Source organism: Balaenoptera ricei, chromosome 12 (genome assembly GCF_028023285.1).
Source record: "Balaenoptera ricei isolate mBalRic1 chromosome 12, mBalRic1.hap2, whole genome shotgun sequence".
Taxonomy (NCBI): Eukaryota; Metazoa; Chordata; class Mammalia; order Artiodactyla; family Balaenopteridae; genus Balaenoptera; species Balaenoptera ricei.
The window spans coordinates 22,732,992-22,751,698 of NC_082650.1; the positions used below are offsets into that span (position 1 = coordinate 22,732,992).

General features: G+C 39.1%; 1 protein-coding gene across 4 annotated transcripts in view; it reads right to left on the reverse strand.

Annotated features, from left to right (window-relative positions):
* Positions 1-16,211, reverse strand: part of ADGRG6 (adhesion G protein-coupled receptor G6) — a 140,929-nt gene extending 124,718 nt beyond the window's left edge. For all 4 annotated transcript variants that reach the window (XM_059941085.1, XM_059941084.1, XM_059941086.1 and 1 more), the window contains exons 1-2: positions 15,755-16,211; positions 7,962-8,062 (exon numbers count right to left, since the gene is read on the reverse strand). In XM_059941085.1, the coding sequence (XP_059797068.1) occupies positions 7,962-8,062; positions 15,755-15,756 (103 nt within the window). In that variant the 5' untranslated portion in view covers positions 15,757-16,211. The remainder of the gene's footprint in view (positions 1-7,961; positions 8,063-15,754) is intronic.
* Positions 16,212-18,707: the final 2,496 nt, after the last annotated feature.

The following is an 18,707-nucleotide window of genomic DNA, read 5'->3' on the forward strand; positions in this document are numbered from 1 at the left end:
GTCGCATAGTATAAAGTTACATGTCAATTACCTCTCAATTCTTTTTAAAAGTAATTGTTGCAAATTCAGAGAGAACTTTCCTCTGAAACAGTTACTGAAAAAGTCAGACCTCTCTAATATGTGTGTGTGAGAGACAGGTAAGCAAGTCAGATGATGAGAAGTAATGAGAGGCCTAAACAAACACCAATGAAAGTATCAGGGCTTACTGAACTGGAAGGAAAGTCCTATGTCAAGTTAGCAAAGGCTCTGAGAGAACCACAGACCTTATTGTTTATTGATATATTTGTACTTCATCAGTATTGTTACAGAAATTTTGTGGTCCTGAACTTACTACAAGTAACAGATTTTCAGATTACCATTCTAAAGAGAGATGAGATTAGCAGTCCAAGTAAAAGCCTAATTTTCACCTCTGATGACCCAGCCAGGAGACACCCATTCGGAGAATTCAGGAAGAGGTGGGGACCATATTGCATGATGCCTTAGTGTATATACTTGGGAGTTCATTCTCTCTAAAAAACCCAATATGGAGGCAAAATATCTCTCTAAGTCTAGCTTTCTAGCTTTCCTCACCCCCTGTAGCATCAGTACTGAAGACAAGGAAATCACTATGACTAGAAAACCCTCATTTTCTGTCTTAAGATTCTCTTCATTAAAGCCAGTAACCCAGTGAAACTGTTACTTATACTCAATTGAGGCCAGTATTCGCTGTGTATAATGCCATATTTCTGTGCATATATTTAAGGCAAAAAAAAAAAAAAAGGAAGGAAGAAACTGTGGATGTGTTTAAAAGCAGTGATTAATACTGTATTCCCATTAAGAGTATTTTCTTTTTTTCAGATCTGTATTTTACTTTAACAGTACTCTTTAAAGTTTCAACCAGATAAAGAATCTTCTAAAAATACCATTTTGTTTAGGTATTTGTAAAAATCATAAGCATTAACTCATTCTTATAGCTTTGCATAGTCCAATAATAGTGATTAGTGTAATTTTATAATTAAAGAGATGAAAAAATTTTTGATTTTCAAGGGGGTTGACACAATCCATCAGCTGGCTCTACTGCCAACAGTTTCTCTCTTCCCTTTATCTAAACTAGCAGCACCAAGCTGGGAGCAGAATGTAATAGCAGAAGCATCTTTTTTGACTCATAATAGTTGATTTATCAGAGAAAATTCCGTAATTTTTTTAAAAAGTGTATAATTTTTAAACCACAAGTTTAAGATGAGGCTGGTTTAGGAATAACAGTAAACCAAGATATTTTTACATCAAATAATTCAAATTATTTTTCTGACAAAGGAGCTCTCACCTAAAAAGATTAATTGGCTATAAATAGTTTTAATGATTTTTTTTAAAAAAATCAAGATAATTAGTCTTAACCATAGAAATACAGTAGTAACACAGTTCCCACTGGATTACTTTATTCCTCTCTGAGAGGTTTTTTTTGGTAAATGGTTAAATAGGTTCACCTGAACTGGTGATAGCTACCACCCACGTGCTGGCAAATGACCTCGTTGTTTTTTTTTTCAGGTGTTTAATCATCTTTGTTCAGTGAAGGGGAAAAGATGTCTATAATATTGTGACTTCGTGCTCATTGTCAGATTAATATATTTTGTCATCTAACCTCCTTACTTTCCTACCCTGCTGCCCCACCTTATAAATCATATTTACTCATTAAATCTGCAATAAGTTTTTTTTCCCTCTCTCTTTGGTTCTTTTCCATTTTGTTCTTTTCCACATTTTTAATTTACTAAATACTATGACACTGAAATCTTAGGAAGAATGGTGCCATAAAGCACATATTCTACTTGCTGAAAATAAAAGGAAAACTCCATAAAGAATTATTAATTTGAAAGTGGCAGAAAATTTTGTACCTGCCAAAGTCTAGAGTTCCTCAGGTCTATCTTGTCTAAGAAAGTTACCTTCCCAATCTGTAATTGAGTAGAGCTTACCTGCTAAAATTGAAAGGAAATACACACAGAAGAAACTTTTGAGGTAACTATTAAAAGAATGTGTACCTCAAAAAAACAGGCTCTCTCTGCAGCAACATGTATGGACCTAGAGATTATCATACTAAGTGAAGTAAATCAGACAAAGACAAATATCATATGATATCACTTATATGTGGGATCTGAAAAACAGTACTAATTAACTTACAAAACAGAGACAGACTTGCAGACATGGAAAACAACCTCACAGTTACCAAAGGAGGGTGTGAGGGATCAAAAAAAACCACAAAAGTCCTATAACACACACACACTCTCTCTATGATTAAACTGTAGGTTGAGGAGGCCTTCACGGTTTTTAGTACAAATTCCTCTTCAGAATTAAGACTCCTTCAGACCTTCTTCATCGCCAGTGATGGCGATTTCGAAGGTCAGCTGGCTTTGTCTCTTGGCAACCAGTTACTGAGTCATTTGGTACTTGGAGCATCAGCCCCAAAATACTTAGACTAAGTCTGTTTTCACTACCAAATGACCACTCTTCAAACATCTAAAGACCACTGTTGCATTCTTACTGATGTCACTATTCCAAAGTAAATGTGCCATTTAAATCAATTTTTTTAATTCAGCGAGATTTTTATCTTTCAAAAGAAACCAAATTGTTACACCAAAGCAACAATGTGATGGCTGACTCAAAGGGCATGAGTCCACAGCTGCAACCCAGCCCCACAAAGGCTTCACATAACAGTGGAGACAGAGGTGCTCTGAAACATTCCTCAGATTGCTCGAGACTCATCACCAGGCTGATGTGCCTGGTCTAGATACTCTGTTTATGAGCTCTCTCTAAAGGATGACAACCATGCCTGGAGACGAGCGTGGGCTGACCAGCAAAGGGGAAGACTGTTTGCTAACACCTCACTCTTCCTAATGCTTAATTCCTACATGGTGTCAGTTTCACTGGAGGCCCCATCACACTGCTTAGTCACTTGAGATAGTCACTGTGGTGACAAGATGAGTCACCCTCATTCCACATTTATGTAATTGACTTTATGACCCCAACATAGGATTTCATATTTACCTACATCAAAATCAGATCATCTCAAAGGTATATGAAGGCAGGCAATTATCTACAGGGAAGACACATCAAAGAAACTTCTGTATACAACTTTCTAACGTTTGCTTATTCAATCACATTGGCTCTTCTAATCTGAAGTGTAGAATGGGAAAACAGCCTTTTAGCTGAAAGCTTCAGACAGTAATTTGGAGCACTTTGACCCTAACTGGAAAAAAACCCCCACAAATATTTATTGTCATATATTATAGTTTTCTGTTAGTCACTTAAGCATTACTCTGGCTCTTTCTTCACTTAATAAGAATAGTTTGCACAAGTAGAGCCTTATTTTTGACCTTTCAAATATACTTATTTAGTAATTAATGACATATTAATGTTAAAATGGCTAGAAAAAAAAACCCGGCAGATTTATAAAGGGATTATTTTTCTATGCATTCGAAAGCCATTTGATTGCATATAAAAATATGTGTAAAAGATGTCTAACACTCCAATACAAATTGCAATGTAATTGATGATCATGAGTAAAATTAACACACAAACCAAAAAAAGCACAAGATTAGTCCAATCATCTGCCTTCCAGAACCGTGCTGTCCTCTGGGCTAGAAAGCACATAATTCAGGCCAGATTGTACTTTCAGAAACATTTCCCCTTTTAGCTGTTGATGTATCATAACTATCAGAATAACATTGAGCTTTGAAATAATCTGCTGATGTCATCGATTTTCAGGAGAGAAGGGAGGCTCCTCCCTCAGTGCTCGTGACTAAGGCTATCTGTGTGGAAACAGGCTCCTGGTTGCTAAGGAACTCGTTGGCTCTTGGCTGTCTGTTTCCCACTCTATTTGAAGCCACAACCTTCTGTCTGCTTGAGATATCATCATTCATCTTCAGATCATAGTGTGTCACGCTACATAAAAAGAGGTTCTTAACTGAAACATCTTTTAGAGATTCATATCAAGTGAAGGAAGAGCTGGAGTAATGGTTACATGACTAACCATTATAACCATACTTATAAAAGTATAATATTCATACACGTCAACAGTCTCTCTGGCAGTTTTTTTAATGCGGCTTCTGTTTTTAATACCAAAGAATCTTATTAGGATTTTTTGTTTTCCCAAATTACTACAGTAATACATGTTCATTGTAACGAGGCAAATCATTCGGAGTTGTATGAAGTTCCATCGCCTTCCCCCTTCTCACTCCCACCCTGAGATAATCCACTTTATGCCCCTGTGATAACCCATTTTAAAACCTGATGTGTATCATTCCATGTTTTATTAATATGTTTATACAGTCTTACACAAAGTATACATACATAATAATCCCAGTTTTGTAGTACAACTTATTACAAATCCAGGATAATCTTATATTGTTCTGTAATTTGCTTTTTAACTTAACTGTATTATCTTTTCAAGCCAATATGCATAGTTTTGAATGGCTACACAGTATTTCATGGTATGAATATAAAATAATTTATACAACCATTCCCTTGTTGATGAACAATCAGAGTCTCTACCAATTGTTTGCTATAACAATGTTACAGTTAACATATGGGTACATATTTCTCTATATATTTATTATGGTTTTTATTTCTATAGGATAGATGCCTACATGTGGGAGTGATATGTCAAAGAAAATACACACTCTTACTCTTTAAAAAAATGTTGCCCAATTACTCTCCCAAAAGACAGAGCCAACAGTGCTAGTGTGTCTTCTTCACCTAAACTTTAATAATACTGGATGCTATCAACCTTTCTAAATACTGTCAAGCTAGTGGGTAAAAAACAATCATATTTTGTAATTTGTACTTCTGTGGGACCGGTTTAAATATTCAAATGTTATTTTGCTGTAGTTCTTATTAAAAGTTATATTCATCACCTATCAAGAGACAAGGTATTCTGTTTCTATACTACTTTTTAAAATCCTAAAGGGCATAAACCTTGTATACTATTTGCTTTGTAAATGTCCACGAAACTACAAATGCTAACTTACCTAGAAGATTTAACATTGCAGTTCTATTTTATGAGTTAAATTGTGGATATTATCAGAATTAAACTACAGGATCCTAATTTTTAATCATCTGAACTAAGTGTCAAGCTTAACAATCAAGAGGTTTTGCCAACCCTCTAACCCAGCTACAGCAGTCAAATTAACAAAATATTAACAACCAAGAGAGTAACCAAAATCAATAAATTATCCCTAAAGGGTGAAATGAGAGTGACAAGGGGACTCCTTTGAATTGGGGGATAGGCAGACTTATCTTAGATGGTAATAATTAAGACCTGAGTATCAAAAAAGAACCAGGCACCTGTGGATTAGGGAGAAGAGAGTACTAAGAAGGCATGGTTAAGGAATAGAAAGGACATGTGTCTAAAAAATAGTGACTGTAGCAGAGACTAGCAGGATAGTAGGATGCACTGTAATGCATGAGAGTGAAGCATATTTGAGGATCGGAGGTAGGAATCAAGAATCTTGTTCAGGGCTTCCCTGGTGGCACAGTGGTTAAGAATCCGCCTGCCAATGCAGGGGACATGGGTTCAAGCCCTGGTCCGGGAAGATCCCACATGCCATGGAGCAACTAAGCCCGTACGCCACAACTATTGAGGCTGCGCTCTGGAGCCTGCGAGTCACAACTACTGAAGCCTGTGAGCCTAGAGCCCGTGCTCCGCAACAAAGAGAAGCCACCACGATGAGAAGCCCATGCACCGCAACGAAGAGTAGCCCCCACTCACCACAACTAGAGAAATCCCGCATGCAGCAACGAAGACCCAACGCAGCCAAAAATAAATAAATTTTAAAAAAAAATTAATATTAAAAAAAAAAAAGAACCCTGTTCACACATGTGAAGTTTGAGGACTATTATATATCCAAGTGTATGAGAATAAGGAACCCAAGAAATGACTCCGGGTCCAAGAAGGGGCCGGGTACAAAGATAAAGACTGAGGAGACACTGGCATCAAGATGCCACTGAAAGCCACTGGATTCGATGAGATCACCTAGGGGCCATCCAGAGAAGTGAAAAAAGTCAAAGATTGCCTATACAGAGACATAAGTCACAGTTAAGCACCAGATGTTCTTCAAAAATATAGTGGTATTACACCATGATTGAAAGACAGGACTCTGAAAATTAGATATAGCTAAAGTTTCACTACGCATTTTTTAACAAACCCTATACTGAGTTACTTATAAGGCACAATTTTGATATTAAAATGCCAATAATAGCCCCTAATGTATTTCTGTGAATTCAAATATTCATGTGGGAGGTGGTGGCATTTTAAGTGAGTCAAATTTAAGATATATAGACACAAAACATTCTGGCTTCACGAGAAAACACAGGTAACTAGCTGTCACAAAGCCTTAGGTGATGTACACACCATGTGGGGTAATAAAAGAAATATTTTAAAAAGATTTCTTGTGTCAGACAGTAACTTAAAAACACATTTAAGTACTTTGATTCCCATGCCCTTGAGAATAAGCGCCTCCTTAAATTTTACATCCCAGGTGCTTCCCTTGCCCCATCCTAGTCTCAGCCCAGTTGACCCCATTTACTTAGTCTAAAAACATGTGTTTCATTTATTCAAATGATTAAAATAATGAAGGTGCATATACCAAATAAAATGTTGACATCTAAAATAAAAAGTCCCAATTTAAGGTTTGAAGTAGGCTTGAAAATTTACAAATGCTATGACCTAACAAAAATGAATTTTAATCTCATAATTTACCTTACATCATGTAATTGGCTCTTGGAGGGTCACTTTTGAAAGTTAAGAAACAGTTCAACACTGTACATGATAAAAATCTAATGTATATATAATTTTCAGATCTCTTTACAAGTGTGCTTCCTCTTTCTGGCAATGAAAGTAACAGAAAGATAGACTTTATAAGGAAATTGAAACAAATACACCAAAAAAACCACTCAAAGATCAATTTTGTTTTGAAGCTAGCAAACAAGTACCAGGGATTTCCCAAGTAAGTAGCTGAAACCACCTGATGGCTTGGAAAAAAGTATTTGTATATTAAACACTAGTTAAATATCTTGATCCATGAATTAGCAATTTTAGCAGGTAATCTATTTCCAGATTTGTTAAATGTATTATTTATAATAACATACAGGTATGTTATAAACATGGAATGTATAAAATCTTGAGTAAATCCCAAGTAATCAATACATGAGACTTCATGAGTAATGACTTCATTCTAAAGGAAAATATAATAAACTGAATAAAGACAACAGCAAAAAAAATTAAAAGTGTAAAACAAAATGGACTTAAGAAAAATGCAGTTTGCTCAAGTAACAAAACCAGATAACTTTTAAAGATCATTCACATTCCTCAAGTTCTTATTGGCTCATTCATATAATTAGCTGTTTATAGAAAATTTGGCTTTCAATAACAGCTAAAAAGGTCTTATTTCAGAGTTGAGAAAAAAACTGTACTCTTTTTAAAAATTAAATATTTTCATTCCAAAAGTACTGTAATTAAAATTAACTTTGTCACATTATTTTAAGTCAACTAAATAACCTTCATGATCTAAAAACTTAATTTCAAATTCCTGTCTGATACTTGGCAATAAATAAAAATAGCAAAGCCTATACTTTACTTTTCATAAAGAACTGAATGAAAACTTGAAAAGAGAGAATTAAGTACTGTGTATTTATTCAACTGTAGAAGAAACAGCTAGCACATTTTTAATGTCAGATATGTAGCTATCTCATCATTCAATATGGGTGAGATAAATAAAACTAAAAGAAGTGTAGCTAAGATTAAAGAAATACACTCATTAGAAAATAAAACAATGATCAAAGTAATAGAATTCACACATAATTCAAGAGGAATGAGAGGCCATGGACAGAAAAAGCCTGTAAGGACAGAAAACGTCAACAAATACAAGGCACACTTATACTGAAGGCAATGTAATCATTATTAAATTCCGAGTTTGAAAAAGAGTCTTACTTACCTGAGGGAGGAATATACACAATATATAAAGCAAATAAGAACAAAAGAGAACTTGGCTTCCATTTCGAATGACAGCTCCACATTCGGCCTGAGTGAAACATCCTGTCATGGAAAAAAGCAACAGTCAGGACACTTAGATTCAGTAAAGCATTCGGTCAATAAAATCTGTAGGTTTCCAGCAGGTACTGGAAAATAGGAACCTTCAGATTCAGCCTTGCTTCCAGATAAAAAAAAGAAACTTTGAAGATGATAAACTAAGCATCCCCTTTAAGCTAATTAGGCAAAACAAAAAAATCCATGCATTTTATTTGCCACTTGGTGGCACCTTCTTTATCAACGAATATATAATAGACGATTTCTTCATGAAGATGGGGAAGTATTCAGATAATACAAGAAAAAAGTCACTTATAAAAAAAAAACCAATTTCGGCATCAACCTTCGGCATCACCAGTCACATACCCATCTGAGTAGCAAGAGGATGTTTTTATCAACCTCTTCTATAATCTCCCAGAAATTTAGGCTCTAGGGAAATGTTTTCATTTTATAACATCTGCTGCTTCACAAATGGAAATATTTAAAAGAAAATTAAAGTGCCCAAACTTTCTTCCTTCCCCTAAAATTAAGTACAGAAGCACTAACGTTCTAAAAGATTAATTTCTTTATATATAATAATAGCTATCAAAGTTTTTAAATGGCTAGTAAACACCAAGTATTATAAAACTAATAAATGACGTTAGATGGAGGGGTGCTGCTTTGAAAACTCTCAAATAATTCTCCGTACAAGAGTCTCATTTTGTTTTTTTAAACATTTTTAAAACTTTATTTATTTATTTTTGGCTGTGTTGGGTCTTCGTTGCTGCACGCGGGCTTTCTCTAGTTGCGGTGAGGGGGGCTACTCTTCGTTGCGGTGCGTGGACTTCCCATTGCTGTGGCTTCTGTTGTTGCAGAGCACCAGCTCTAGGCGCACAGGCTTCAGCAGTTGTGACACGTGGGCTCAGTAGTTGTGCCTCGCAGGCTCAGTAGTTGTGGTGCACAGGCTTAGTTGCTCAGAGGCATGTGGGATCTTCCCGGACCAGGGATCGAACCCGTGGCCCCTGCATTGGCAGGCAGATTCTTAACCACTGCACCACCAGGGAAGTCCAACAGTGTCATCTTTAAACTCAAAATTATCCTTAATGATTTAGATGGGGACATACATATTATATTGGCTTCAGACAGTGGTGTGACACCTTTCATTGACTCAGCCCTATCAAAAAAGGCAAACCACTGAAGGGGGCAGCAGCTGTAAAAGTCAGTCACAAAAAGGGACCATAAATGAACTGCTGAGCAGAAGAGTCATGAGGCAGGAAGAAGAGGTGAGTAGCAGTAAGAAAACTCCAGATCTTAAAATCCCCAAAGAGAGTTACTTTGATTATAAGTGGTAATCGAGAGTCATTTTATTTCTAAAAAGAGGAGCAACTAATAAGATACTTTAGGGCCAGAGTAATACCTTTTTTCCTGCAGGTTGCTTATCTGGAATAAAGTGTATAATACTAAATAGAAAACCAGAAAGTGGTAAGAGAAATACTTGTATAAGCAAAAATAGACATCAAACTGGTTCTTGCACTTGCCTTAAGCCTGCATTTTCAATCTGTCTTTTACTGTTAGAGACTACTTAAATAACAAAGAGAACAAGATCTAGAGGCAGACAGACCTGGGTTTGCTACTTATGAGCTATGCAACCCCTGGAAAATTGACTTCACCACCTTGTGCCTCCTAGTTTTCACCTGTAAAATAGGAACAACAATAGAATCTAGTCTATGGAGAAGCTGGATGATTAAATCAAATCATGTCATTTAAGAAATGTGCCTAACATTCAGCAAGTGCTCAATAAATGTTAGCTATTTTTATTTTTACTACCATCCCGAGCATTCTAATATAAGTGTGGTTATTCTGTCAACAGCAAAACCAAAAGAAAGGACTTAACGAGGAACAGACAATAGGATCAATGTTATAAGCCAAAACCAATCTATTGACTTTGTGGCTACTTCTGGGATCCACTTAGAACAGAGAAGAAATGGATTATTCATGTATGCCATTATTACAGAAATTTAAAATAGTATCTGATATTCAGGACATGTTTTTATATTCACCAAACTACAAGCTCCAGCATCATGCAGCTCCTAGGGGAAATTCTACATGAGAAAAAGGCTACGTTCTAAAGAGCAATTTTGCACAACATTGTAAATCAACTATACTCCAATAAAAATTTTTTAAAAATAATAATAATAAAAATAGAGGGTTTTTGTATGGAAGGTATATTTTCAAATACATCCATCCAAAATATTTGAAATTAAAATCAGTGTTACTGCTTACAAGAAGCAAGATGTTATAGTGAGTCATTAATAATAACGTAATAATAATGGATGTGAACTCTGGAATAGCACGTAGTTACATCCTGGTGCTTCTATTTACCGTATGTTTTGGGGGCAGGGTCAAGTTCTTAAACTCTGAGCCTATTTTCTCTTCTGTAAATAGAATACTATCCACCAAAAAGAACTAGATGTAACATTGTATGGAACTTAGTGAGCGCTTTAAAAAGGGTAGCCTGTAAACTTTTGTCACATGGCAAGTTCACTTTTTTGGAAGAATGGGTCCATTTCCCATTGATGCTGGATGAATGAGGTGTTTCCCATTCATGCTGGGGATGAATGAGTGTGCTTCTGAAACAAAAGAACAATTATATATTCAAAGACGTTATCATCTGGAAGGACCAAAGATGAAGTCTAACCTCCTCATTTCACCAAGGAGGAAACTGAGGCCCAGAGGAATAAAGGGGCAAACCAGTGAAGCCTGGCTGCCAGCCTTATAGATATTAATAGAAGGAAGTATCAGCCCAGGAGAACTCCTAGCTTCTTAATCTTTGTGGCGCATGACAATCCTCCGTTATCAATATGTGAATAGTGGCCTCCTCTTATGTTCCCGTGCTCTCTAAACAATACTCAGGGAATGATGTTCATTAGTTTAGCAACACAATACTATTTCACGTGCTCATGCAACTTTTTTTTGCTATGAAAGGTTCCGACACTTAGGAATTCCATATTCACTCCTGAAGCTATTTTATAAAAGCTGCCTGCAATCCTATCAGACAAGAGCGGCAAAGGACAACCACGGGCTTAATGCATTCCAGTTCTCAGGACTCCATCACTTTGTACAGAAAAGGAACCCAGGACAGGGCAAGAACTTGTAACCAACATAAACCATATGACACGCCACCCTTCATCCACTTTACTGTTTACTGAAGAACAGAAACAAATAAATTAAGAATAGAACAGAGGAAGGAAAGCACTGTATGTCTTCTCAGGGGACCAATTAGCAAAGACACATCCCTGGGATTTAAACAACTTTCTCACAAGAATGGAAAATCCTGAACAGGGTTACTAAGGTTATAAACAGGAACTACAAAAAATACAGTATAATTTTGTGTCACTCAAGTTGTGGCCTCAAAGGTCTATTGAAAAGAACAAGAATATTTTTTAAGTAAAAGAGAGTCATAGACTTCTATAACCTGAAAATAATCTAAAAGTTATGCAATAAAACCTATCATTTCACAGATGAAAAAACTATGATGTTAAACTACTTGCCCAAGATCACATAATCAGTGGTGTCAGAGCCAAAAAGACCCCCTGTGTCACCTGCCTTCCAACTCAACTGTCCTTTTTGAGAACGAAGCTACCTCTATTGCAAACTCACTCTCCTTTTCAATGTATATAGGCTACAAGATACAATATACTTAAATCCTGTGTCAGAAAGCTTTAGAACTCAACCCTTTTATAGGAATTGTTTTAAATGTCGATATGACTCCTTGTAGATGTCATTTAATCCAAATGTATTAAAATCTAAAAAACCTACTGTCTTCCATCTCTTTACTCCTACTGACTCCCCTAAAAGTCACAAAGAGAAATTAGTGAAGAAAGTTTGAAATTGGTGGAGAAATTAACATGGTACTAATTCTCTTAATATCAGCAATAGTCAGAAATAACTTCATTCTCCATATACCAACTGTATTTCTATGGCAAATCCTTTCGGAAAGGGACATGAGTAGCACAGAGAATACCTTAATTCTTCCAGAGTAAAAAGAATGGTAATTTGGTTTATTCAAGCCTGCTTACAATTTTGTTTCATTTTCTGGTTAAAGATCATGTTCCTGAGCCTAAACAATGAATAAAAAGAGAAGTGCTATTCTATTGCTCAATGTAACTTCTTTTATTAAGTTGGGTTCACCCCCCCCCACCACTTCAAAAAGGCAGAAAGATTTATTCTTCAAATCTGCACAAATCTTGACCCTTATTTGAGCTATAATGTACCTAACTGGCTTTACCATAAATGAAATTAAAAGGTAATCGTGAGAAATACACACACACACACACACACACACAAATACATGTAAAACTGGGAAAATCTGAAAAAGAGAGGTGTATTGTATCACTATCCTGGTTGTGATATTGTACTTTAGTTTTGCAAAATGTCACCATTGGGAGAAACTGGGTAAAGGGTACGTGGGCTGTCTCTGTATTATTTCTTAAAACTGCATGTGAATCGACAAATACCTCAATTAAAATTTCAATTAAAAAAGTAAACCCTGAAGCCCTGATGAATGTAAGTTACTTTCAGATGGTTCAGTAAAAAAATTGTGTGTGTGTGTATATGTGTGTACGTACAGACAGTGGAGGGGAGAAGAGAAGAAGAAAAATGATAAAACGAATGGGGTAAGTATTTACAATAAGTGTTTCTGTGTAAAGAGTATACAGCTGTTTTTGTGTTATTTTTGCAACTTCTCTGTAGGTTTAAAACTATTTCTAAATAAAGTTAAATACACACATACACATTTACACTGAAGGATATCAGTGTTCATCTGATGACACTTTCATCACTACTGAGTATTATTGCTTTAATCATTGCCAGTTTGATAGAAGAAATAATGTCTCATTTGGATTTCCTTTGTTCAGATTGTCATATTCAAGTCATTTGTATAGTTTTCCATTATAAATACTTTTCTTTCTAGTGATTTGTGATTTTTTAACCAATTCGATACTAAATATGTTAAGCATTGGTCATATCTGCTATAAATGTTTTCAATACAGCAATATTAAAGTTTTCCTTAAGGCATTCCAAATAATTTCATCCTGAGTAATGCTCACAAAGGAAAGTAGGATGACACTCAAGTAGCACACTCAAGTTTTATTGGCATTTTTAGTTACGATTGAAATGTCCTTTAAATGTTATCGCCCCAGTCACCCAGTGTGCTTCTTAATGTCATCCAATGTAGGTAATGTAATAATGTCATCCCATTAGAAATGAAGTGGAAAGATGTAGTTTTTGCCCAAGCATGCCACACACACTGAACAAAGTCTTTTCCTATTTAGTCTAAAGTCTAAATAGTTTCAAGAAAGTTTTGATCATCCCATCAGACATGTAAACTCTTGTAAGACATGGGCAGTCAGAAAAATGGTCAGGTTTAAGGAAGTGGTTGTCAGTTTATTTTTAATATATAAACTGATTCTCTTTCAAATCGTTATTTCCAGAAATCAGAGTGACGTGTCTAGTTGGGCAGTAAAGCTACAAGCTTCTAATATTTCCCATAAGCCAAGAGACAATAGCCTCATTCACCATTCACACTGGAAAAGCACAATGTCATGTAATTTATATAAGCCATAAATGGAACAGTAGCTTCATGCAGCTTGAGACCAATTAATGCAAGTCTTGCTAAATCTATTAAATTTCTTAGGGTATGAAAAATATGCAGTCACTACAACTCCAAAGTATATTTATAAAGTCTGTAATTCCAGAACTTGAGTGTAACAATATATACTCTATCCACAGGAGTAGGCAGAAAATATACTTAAATAATTTGTGTATTTGAATCCATCAAAATTAAAATTTAAAAGATAGATAATATAGTTTATGTTTCCCTTTTCAACGCTTTTCAACAAGATAGTAGGAATATTTACCTTGGAAAGGTTGGTATTACTTCCATATACTCTAACATACTAATATCTAAAAAGAATCAGATAATCTTAAACCATTCCATATGAATTATAAACAGCAAAATGGAAAAAAGAAACAGTTATAATCTGGCAAGAAATGGAAAAACTTTCTGTCAAAATAGCTCAATAAAGAAACTCAAATCAGGGTATTAAACTCCATAATTTTATGTGATTAAATATTCATGCTTTTACTATATAATGACATAAGATTTTTTTAATCATATAGAATTCAAATGGACTATATAACTTAATTTCATAGTCAGAAAATTTTTACATCACTTGTTGATCAGTTTCACACCTTTTATTTTAAAACCTGGTATTCATATTTTCTTCATGTGTAACGTAGTTTTTTCCCCATAAGATTTAAATCACCTAGGAAAGCTGAAAGGAAGCTAGACAAATATCTGCTGTTAAAAACCTTACTATATTTTCAGAAAAAAACTGAAGTTTAAAACAAACTCACATTCATTCAAAATGTGTTGCCTGTATATGAGAACAAGTCTTATATGAGACTGTTGGCTGTATCCCAAAATAAATTCTTTCAGGTTATACCTTGCTAATTCCACTGGGTAAATGAAACTTTAAAACTCACAGGTGTGGAATTACTTCACATGCAGTTTTATAAAAATAAGTGGTTCCTTTCTAATTATACTGCTCACCACCAGGAACAGAGCTGCCAAGTGCTAGGCTTCTGGGCACTAACACTTTTTCCTATTTTGAAAATGTGTGCTGGAGGGAGGGAGGCAGACGGTGCAAGGAATGGACAAAGGCCTGAGGGGCTTGTCTCTTCCCGGGTATTACATTGAAAGAGGAAATTTAAGTGGAAATAAATAAGGCTCCAGAAGTTGGGGGAGAGAGGGCGAATATCAATTTCTAGAAACTCTTGTATATTAGTGGAAGGGAGTAAAATGTCTGTCGGGGTGTCTGCCCAACATTAAACAAAACACCAGAGGGAAAATTATATATTACAAGAAAAGGTAACTTCTGAGTTGGCCACAAAAATAAGCTTGGTCCTTCAGAGAACAACCTTCCTTTTCCCATTCTGGAAGGCTAGGGGGTGCTCGGTGGCCCTTCCGCAGGGTCGCTCTGAGGCACCTCACCACTTGGATGACAATTCCAGAGGCAAAACCCATTAGGTTTCTCTAAGCGTTTCATCGCCCTATACTCCCCACTTCAACTTCTGCACAAGACCCTTCACAGATCTTATCACGTTCAATGGCATCTTCTTTAATTATTTTTAATCTACAAAGTACACCGTGAAACTTTTCTGCGCGCTTTTTTTTTTAAAAAAAAAACCATTCAAATAACCCAAAGATCCAAGAATAACTTCTACAGTCAAGGGTGGCAATGTGTAAAGTCAACATTTTCTCGGCATACTAGTACCTTCCAAGCTCCCAGGTGCTTGCTGATCCAGGAGAGCGGCTTCTTGGCAGGGCGAGGCCCCTGGACGGAGCAGCCGCGCCGGTGACTCCTTGTTTCATTTGAATCCAAACCCTTTTCCCCATTCTTGAAGCCCTGCCTTTTTTATTATGCTTTACGCCGCGCAAACGTGAGGTTTACCTCTCGCTGGAAAAAAGCCAGCGGCACACACATGTCACAGCTCCGTCCGGCAGCAGCAGCTCGCCCCTCAGTGCCTCGAGGGGCCAAGTGAAGACAAACCGGTTTATTCCGTCAATGCGGTTGAAGTCCTTACAAAGCCCTTGGGGTGGGGCGGGGGGAGGCACAGGTAAAGGTGTGAAGGAATCCTGAGCTGAAAGGGGGGACTTACATGTCGGCATCACTGCGCTGAGGTCCCCAGGGGCCGCGCGGTCATGCTCCACCACCTTCCCCGGCTCTGCTGCTCCGAGTTCCCCGGTGGCGCCGCCCTGGCGCCTGGGCCGAGCGCGGCTGCCGAAGCCTTCTTCACGCTCTTTCTGGAGAGGTCATCGGGGCTTCCCGACAGCCGCTCCTAGCCGGCGCTCGGGGTGGCGCAAGGTGGACGGCCGACTCCGCGGAGTTCAAGTGCGGATCGCGGCGGGCGGGGCGGCAGGTTCCTCCTTACAGAGAAGTTGGAGGAAAGTTAGGGCGAGAACGTTGAAGCTTAGCGGCTGGGTCTGCCTTCGAGCTGGTGCTGGGTGCTCGGGGTACCCCGGGCGCTCCCAGGGCAGTGGGCGGGTGGGTGAAGGGGTCCGTTTCCGTAGGTCCTCGGCCCCGCTGGCGCGCGGCGGCACGTGTTCACCCCCTTTGTGGCTCTCGTTTTCCCCCCCTCCCCCCCGCGGGCTCGGGCTGTTCCCGGGGCCGGTCCACCCGGCCCGCGCTTCCGGCGCCGAGGCTCTGCCCGGGCAGCGGGCTCAGGTGCTGCTGCCCTGGCGGCGCGCGGCGTCTGGCCGGGCCCGGCGCGGCCCTGGGGCGGTCCCAGCCTCGGTGCTCGGCGGCGGGGACCGTCCCGTGGGCGCAGCCGCCCCACCCAGGATCCCGCCCCGGGGCAGGAGGGAGAAGTGTCGCTGCGGGTTGGGAGAGGCGCTCCCCCCGACGGGCAGCGAGGGGCAAGCTGCGGGGGCCGGAGGGAGTGGGAGACTGGCTCCAGGCCCGGCGCGGCTGCCAGCCGGGGGGAGGGGGCGGGGCAGACCCGGAGGTCACGCGAAAGCCGGGCGCCCTGAATCCGGGAGACCCTCCTCGCGAGAAATGAGCAGCTCGGAACGCCCGCGGGGGGGTGGGCACCTCCTCCTTGCTCGCCGGGGTGCCGCGCCGCCAGCCCACCTGGGTCCGCGCGGGACCCCTCCGCCAGGTTCCCGGGCCACTGCCTTGCTTTTCTTTTACTTTTCAGTCGCTTTTTTTTTTTTTTTTCTTCTCCTTCCTTTTCTTACATCTCTCTTCCCCCCTCTCCCTTCTTTTGTTCTTTTTCTTTCTAATAATCAGAGTGAAGTGAGAACCGTCTGTCTTCACAGCACACTCAGCGCCCCCATACCATCAGCACATCTCTTGGTCTCTGCTGGGGTAGAGGGGGTGAGAGTCCCTCAGCCCCCCTTCTCCAACCAAGGACGAAGACCAGCCTTAAGAGGGGGCTGAGCAGGCGGCAGTCGCCATATACCTATGCTTACCACCGCGCCCGCCACAGAAATACAACCACTATCTTCTCCCACTGATTTGTTGACACGTGTAGTTCCATCCTTTTGCCTTAGAATTTCGTCTTCTGTTGAAATACATCTAAATACCCCAAGGAGTGGAAACACTTTAAAGCTTTGCCATTGCCCTTGGTTTGGGTTGTTCAAATCGCTTCTGGAAAGAAGCATTTGTGCTGTGGTATGAGGTGGAAACAGCCTGAGAAATCTGAAAGTGGGTGCAGAGGGATTCAGTGAAAGCCAAAACTTGGCAGGACTAGTGACAAACTGCTTGCTTCACAATTTGGCCTGGGACCCTCCTCCTTCAACCCTCTCCTGCTGCTTCACTGGGACTCTGGGATAGGACTAAGTAAGTCATGCTTCCTTTTAAAATCTGCACCACTTAAAAAAAAAAAAAAAAAAGAAGGGATATTAACGTGGGGCTGAGTAGATATTCCGGTAACATTCAGCAGGATTGATTTGCAAATGCAAATCCAGTTACTCAGTAGGGAAAGTCCACTGCCTGGCCTCCAGTGCTCCTATAGAGTAGCTGCCTGGCAAAGGGATCTGGGCACACCTCCTTGGAAATGAGAAGAGAAAAACAAGGACTCAAACTCTCAAAGACATTCCCTTCCCCTTCGGAATTGCCAGTTAATCCATGAAAATGCTGGAGGCAAAACCGAATGCCAGTGCTGTATACACGTCCAGAGCCAGAGCAGCCCGGCTTGAACTGTGAACATGCACACACATGCATCCACACACAGGCCACACACAGAAGTGCCAAAAAATGTACATAGCATTGATTGGCTATTGATAGAGAACAGTTGGGGTGGCAAAAAAGAAGTAGAGCAGGACTTGAACACAGACAGCTACCTGCACAAAGGACGCTGGAACACTGCCACAAAATCCAGAGGCCTGAAAATCCAGGGTGTGTTCTTCTTGTGACTTTTATCAATATTTATTCTGATGACGAAACCATATGATTGATAGAGACATTGAACTGTAGCACTTAAGGGAAACTAAAGTTCTAGTGTCTAGTCCTCTCATACTACAGACAGGGAAATGAGACTCAGAGATGTGAGAGCTGTACAAACTAGCTGGAAGTGACTGGGATCTAGGACCCAGGTCTACAGATTCAAGTGACCAGAGGCTAGGACCCAGGTCTTGCAATTCAAATCAGTCTCTATTACACCAGACTGTCTCAAGGGAAATTAAGTTCCAGTCATAGAATATTATTAAAGCAAAAAACATTTATTATTCCACAGTTCTCAGGTTCAGGAATCTGAGCACAGCTGAGTACGCTGTCTCTCATGAGACTGCAATGAAGGTGTTGGCTAAGGCTGTGGTCTTACCTGAAGGCTCAACTGGGGAAGGATCTGCTTCCCAGCTCACACATGTAGTTGTTCCACTCATAGAATTTTAAAGCTAAAAGAAACCAGGAAACACAAGGGCAAAGAAAGAAATATAAATAACTGAATTTATCAGAGTTCTCCAGAGAAACATAAACAACAGGATGTGTATATGTATATAGAGAGGTTTAAGAAATTGGCTCACATGACTATGAGGTGCCAGTCCAAAGTCTACAGCGTAGGCCAGCAGGCTGGAGGCTCAGGAAAGAGTTTCAGTCACGCCCAAAGGCAG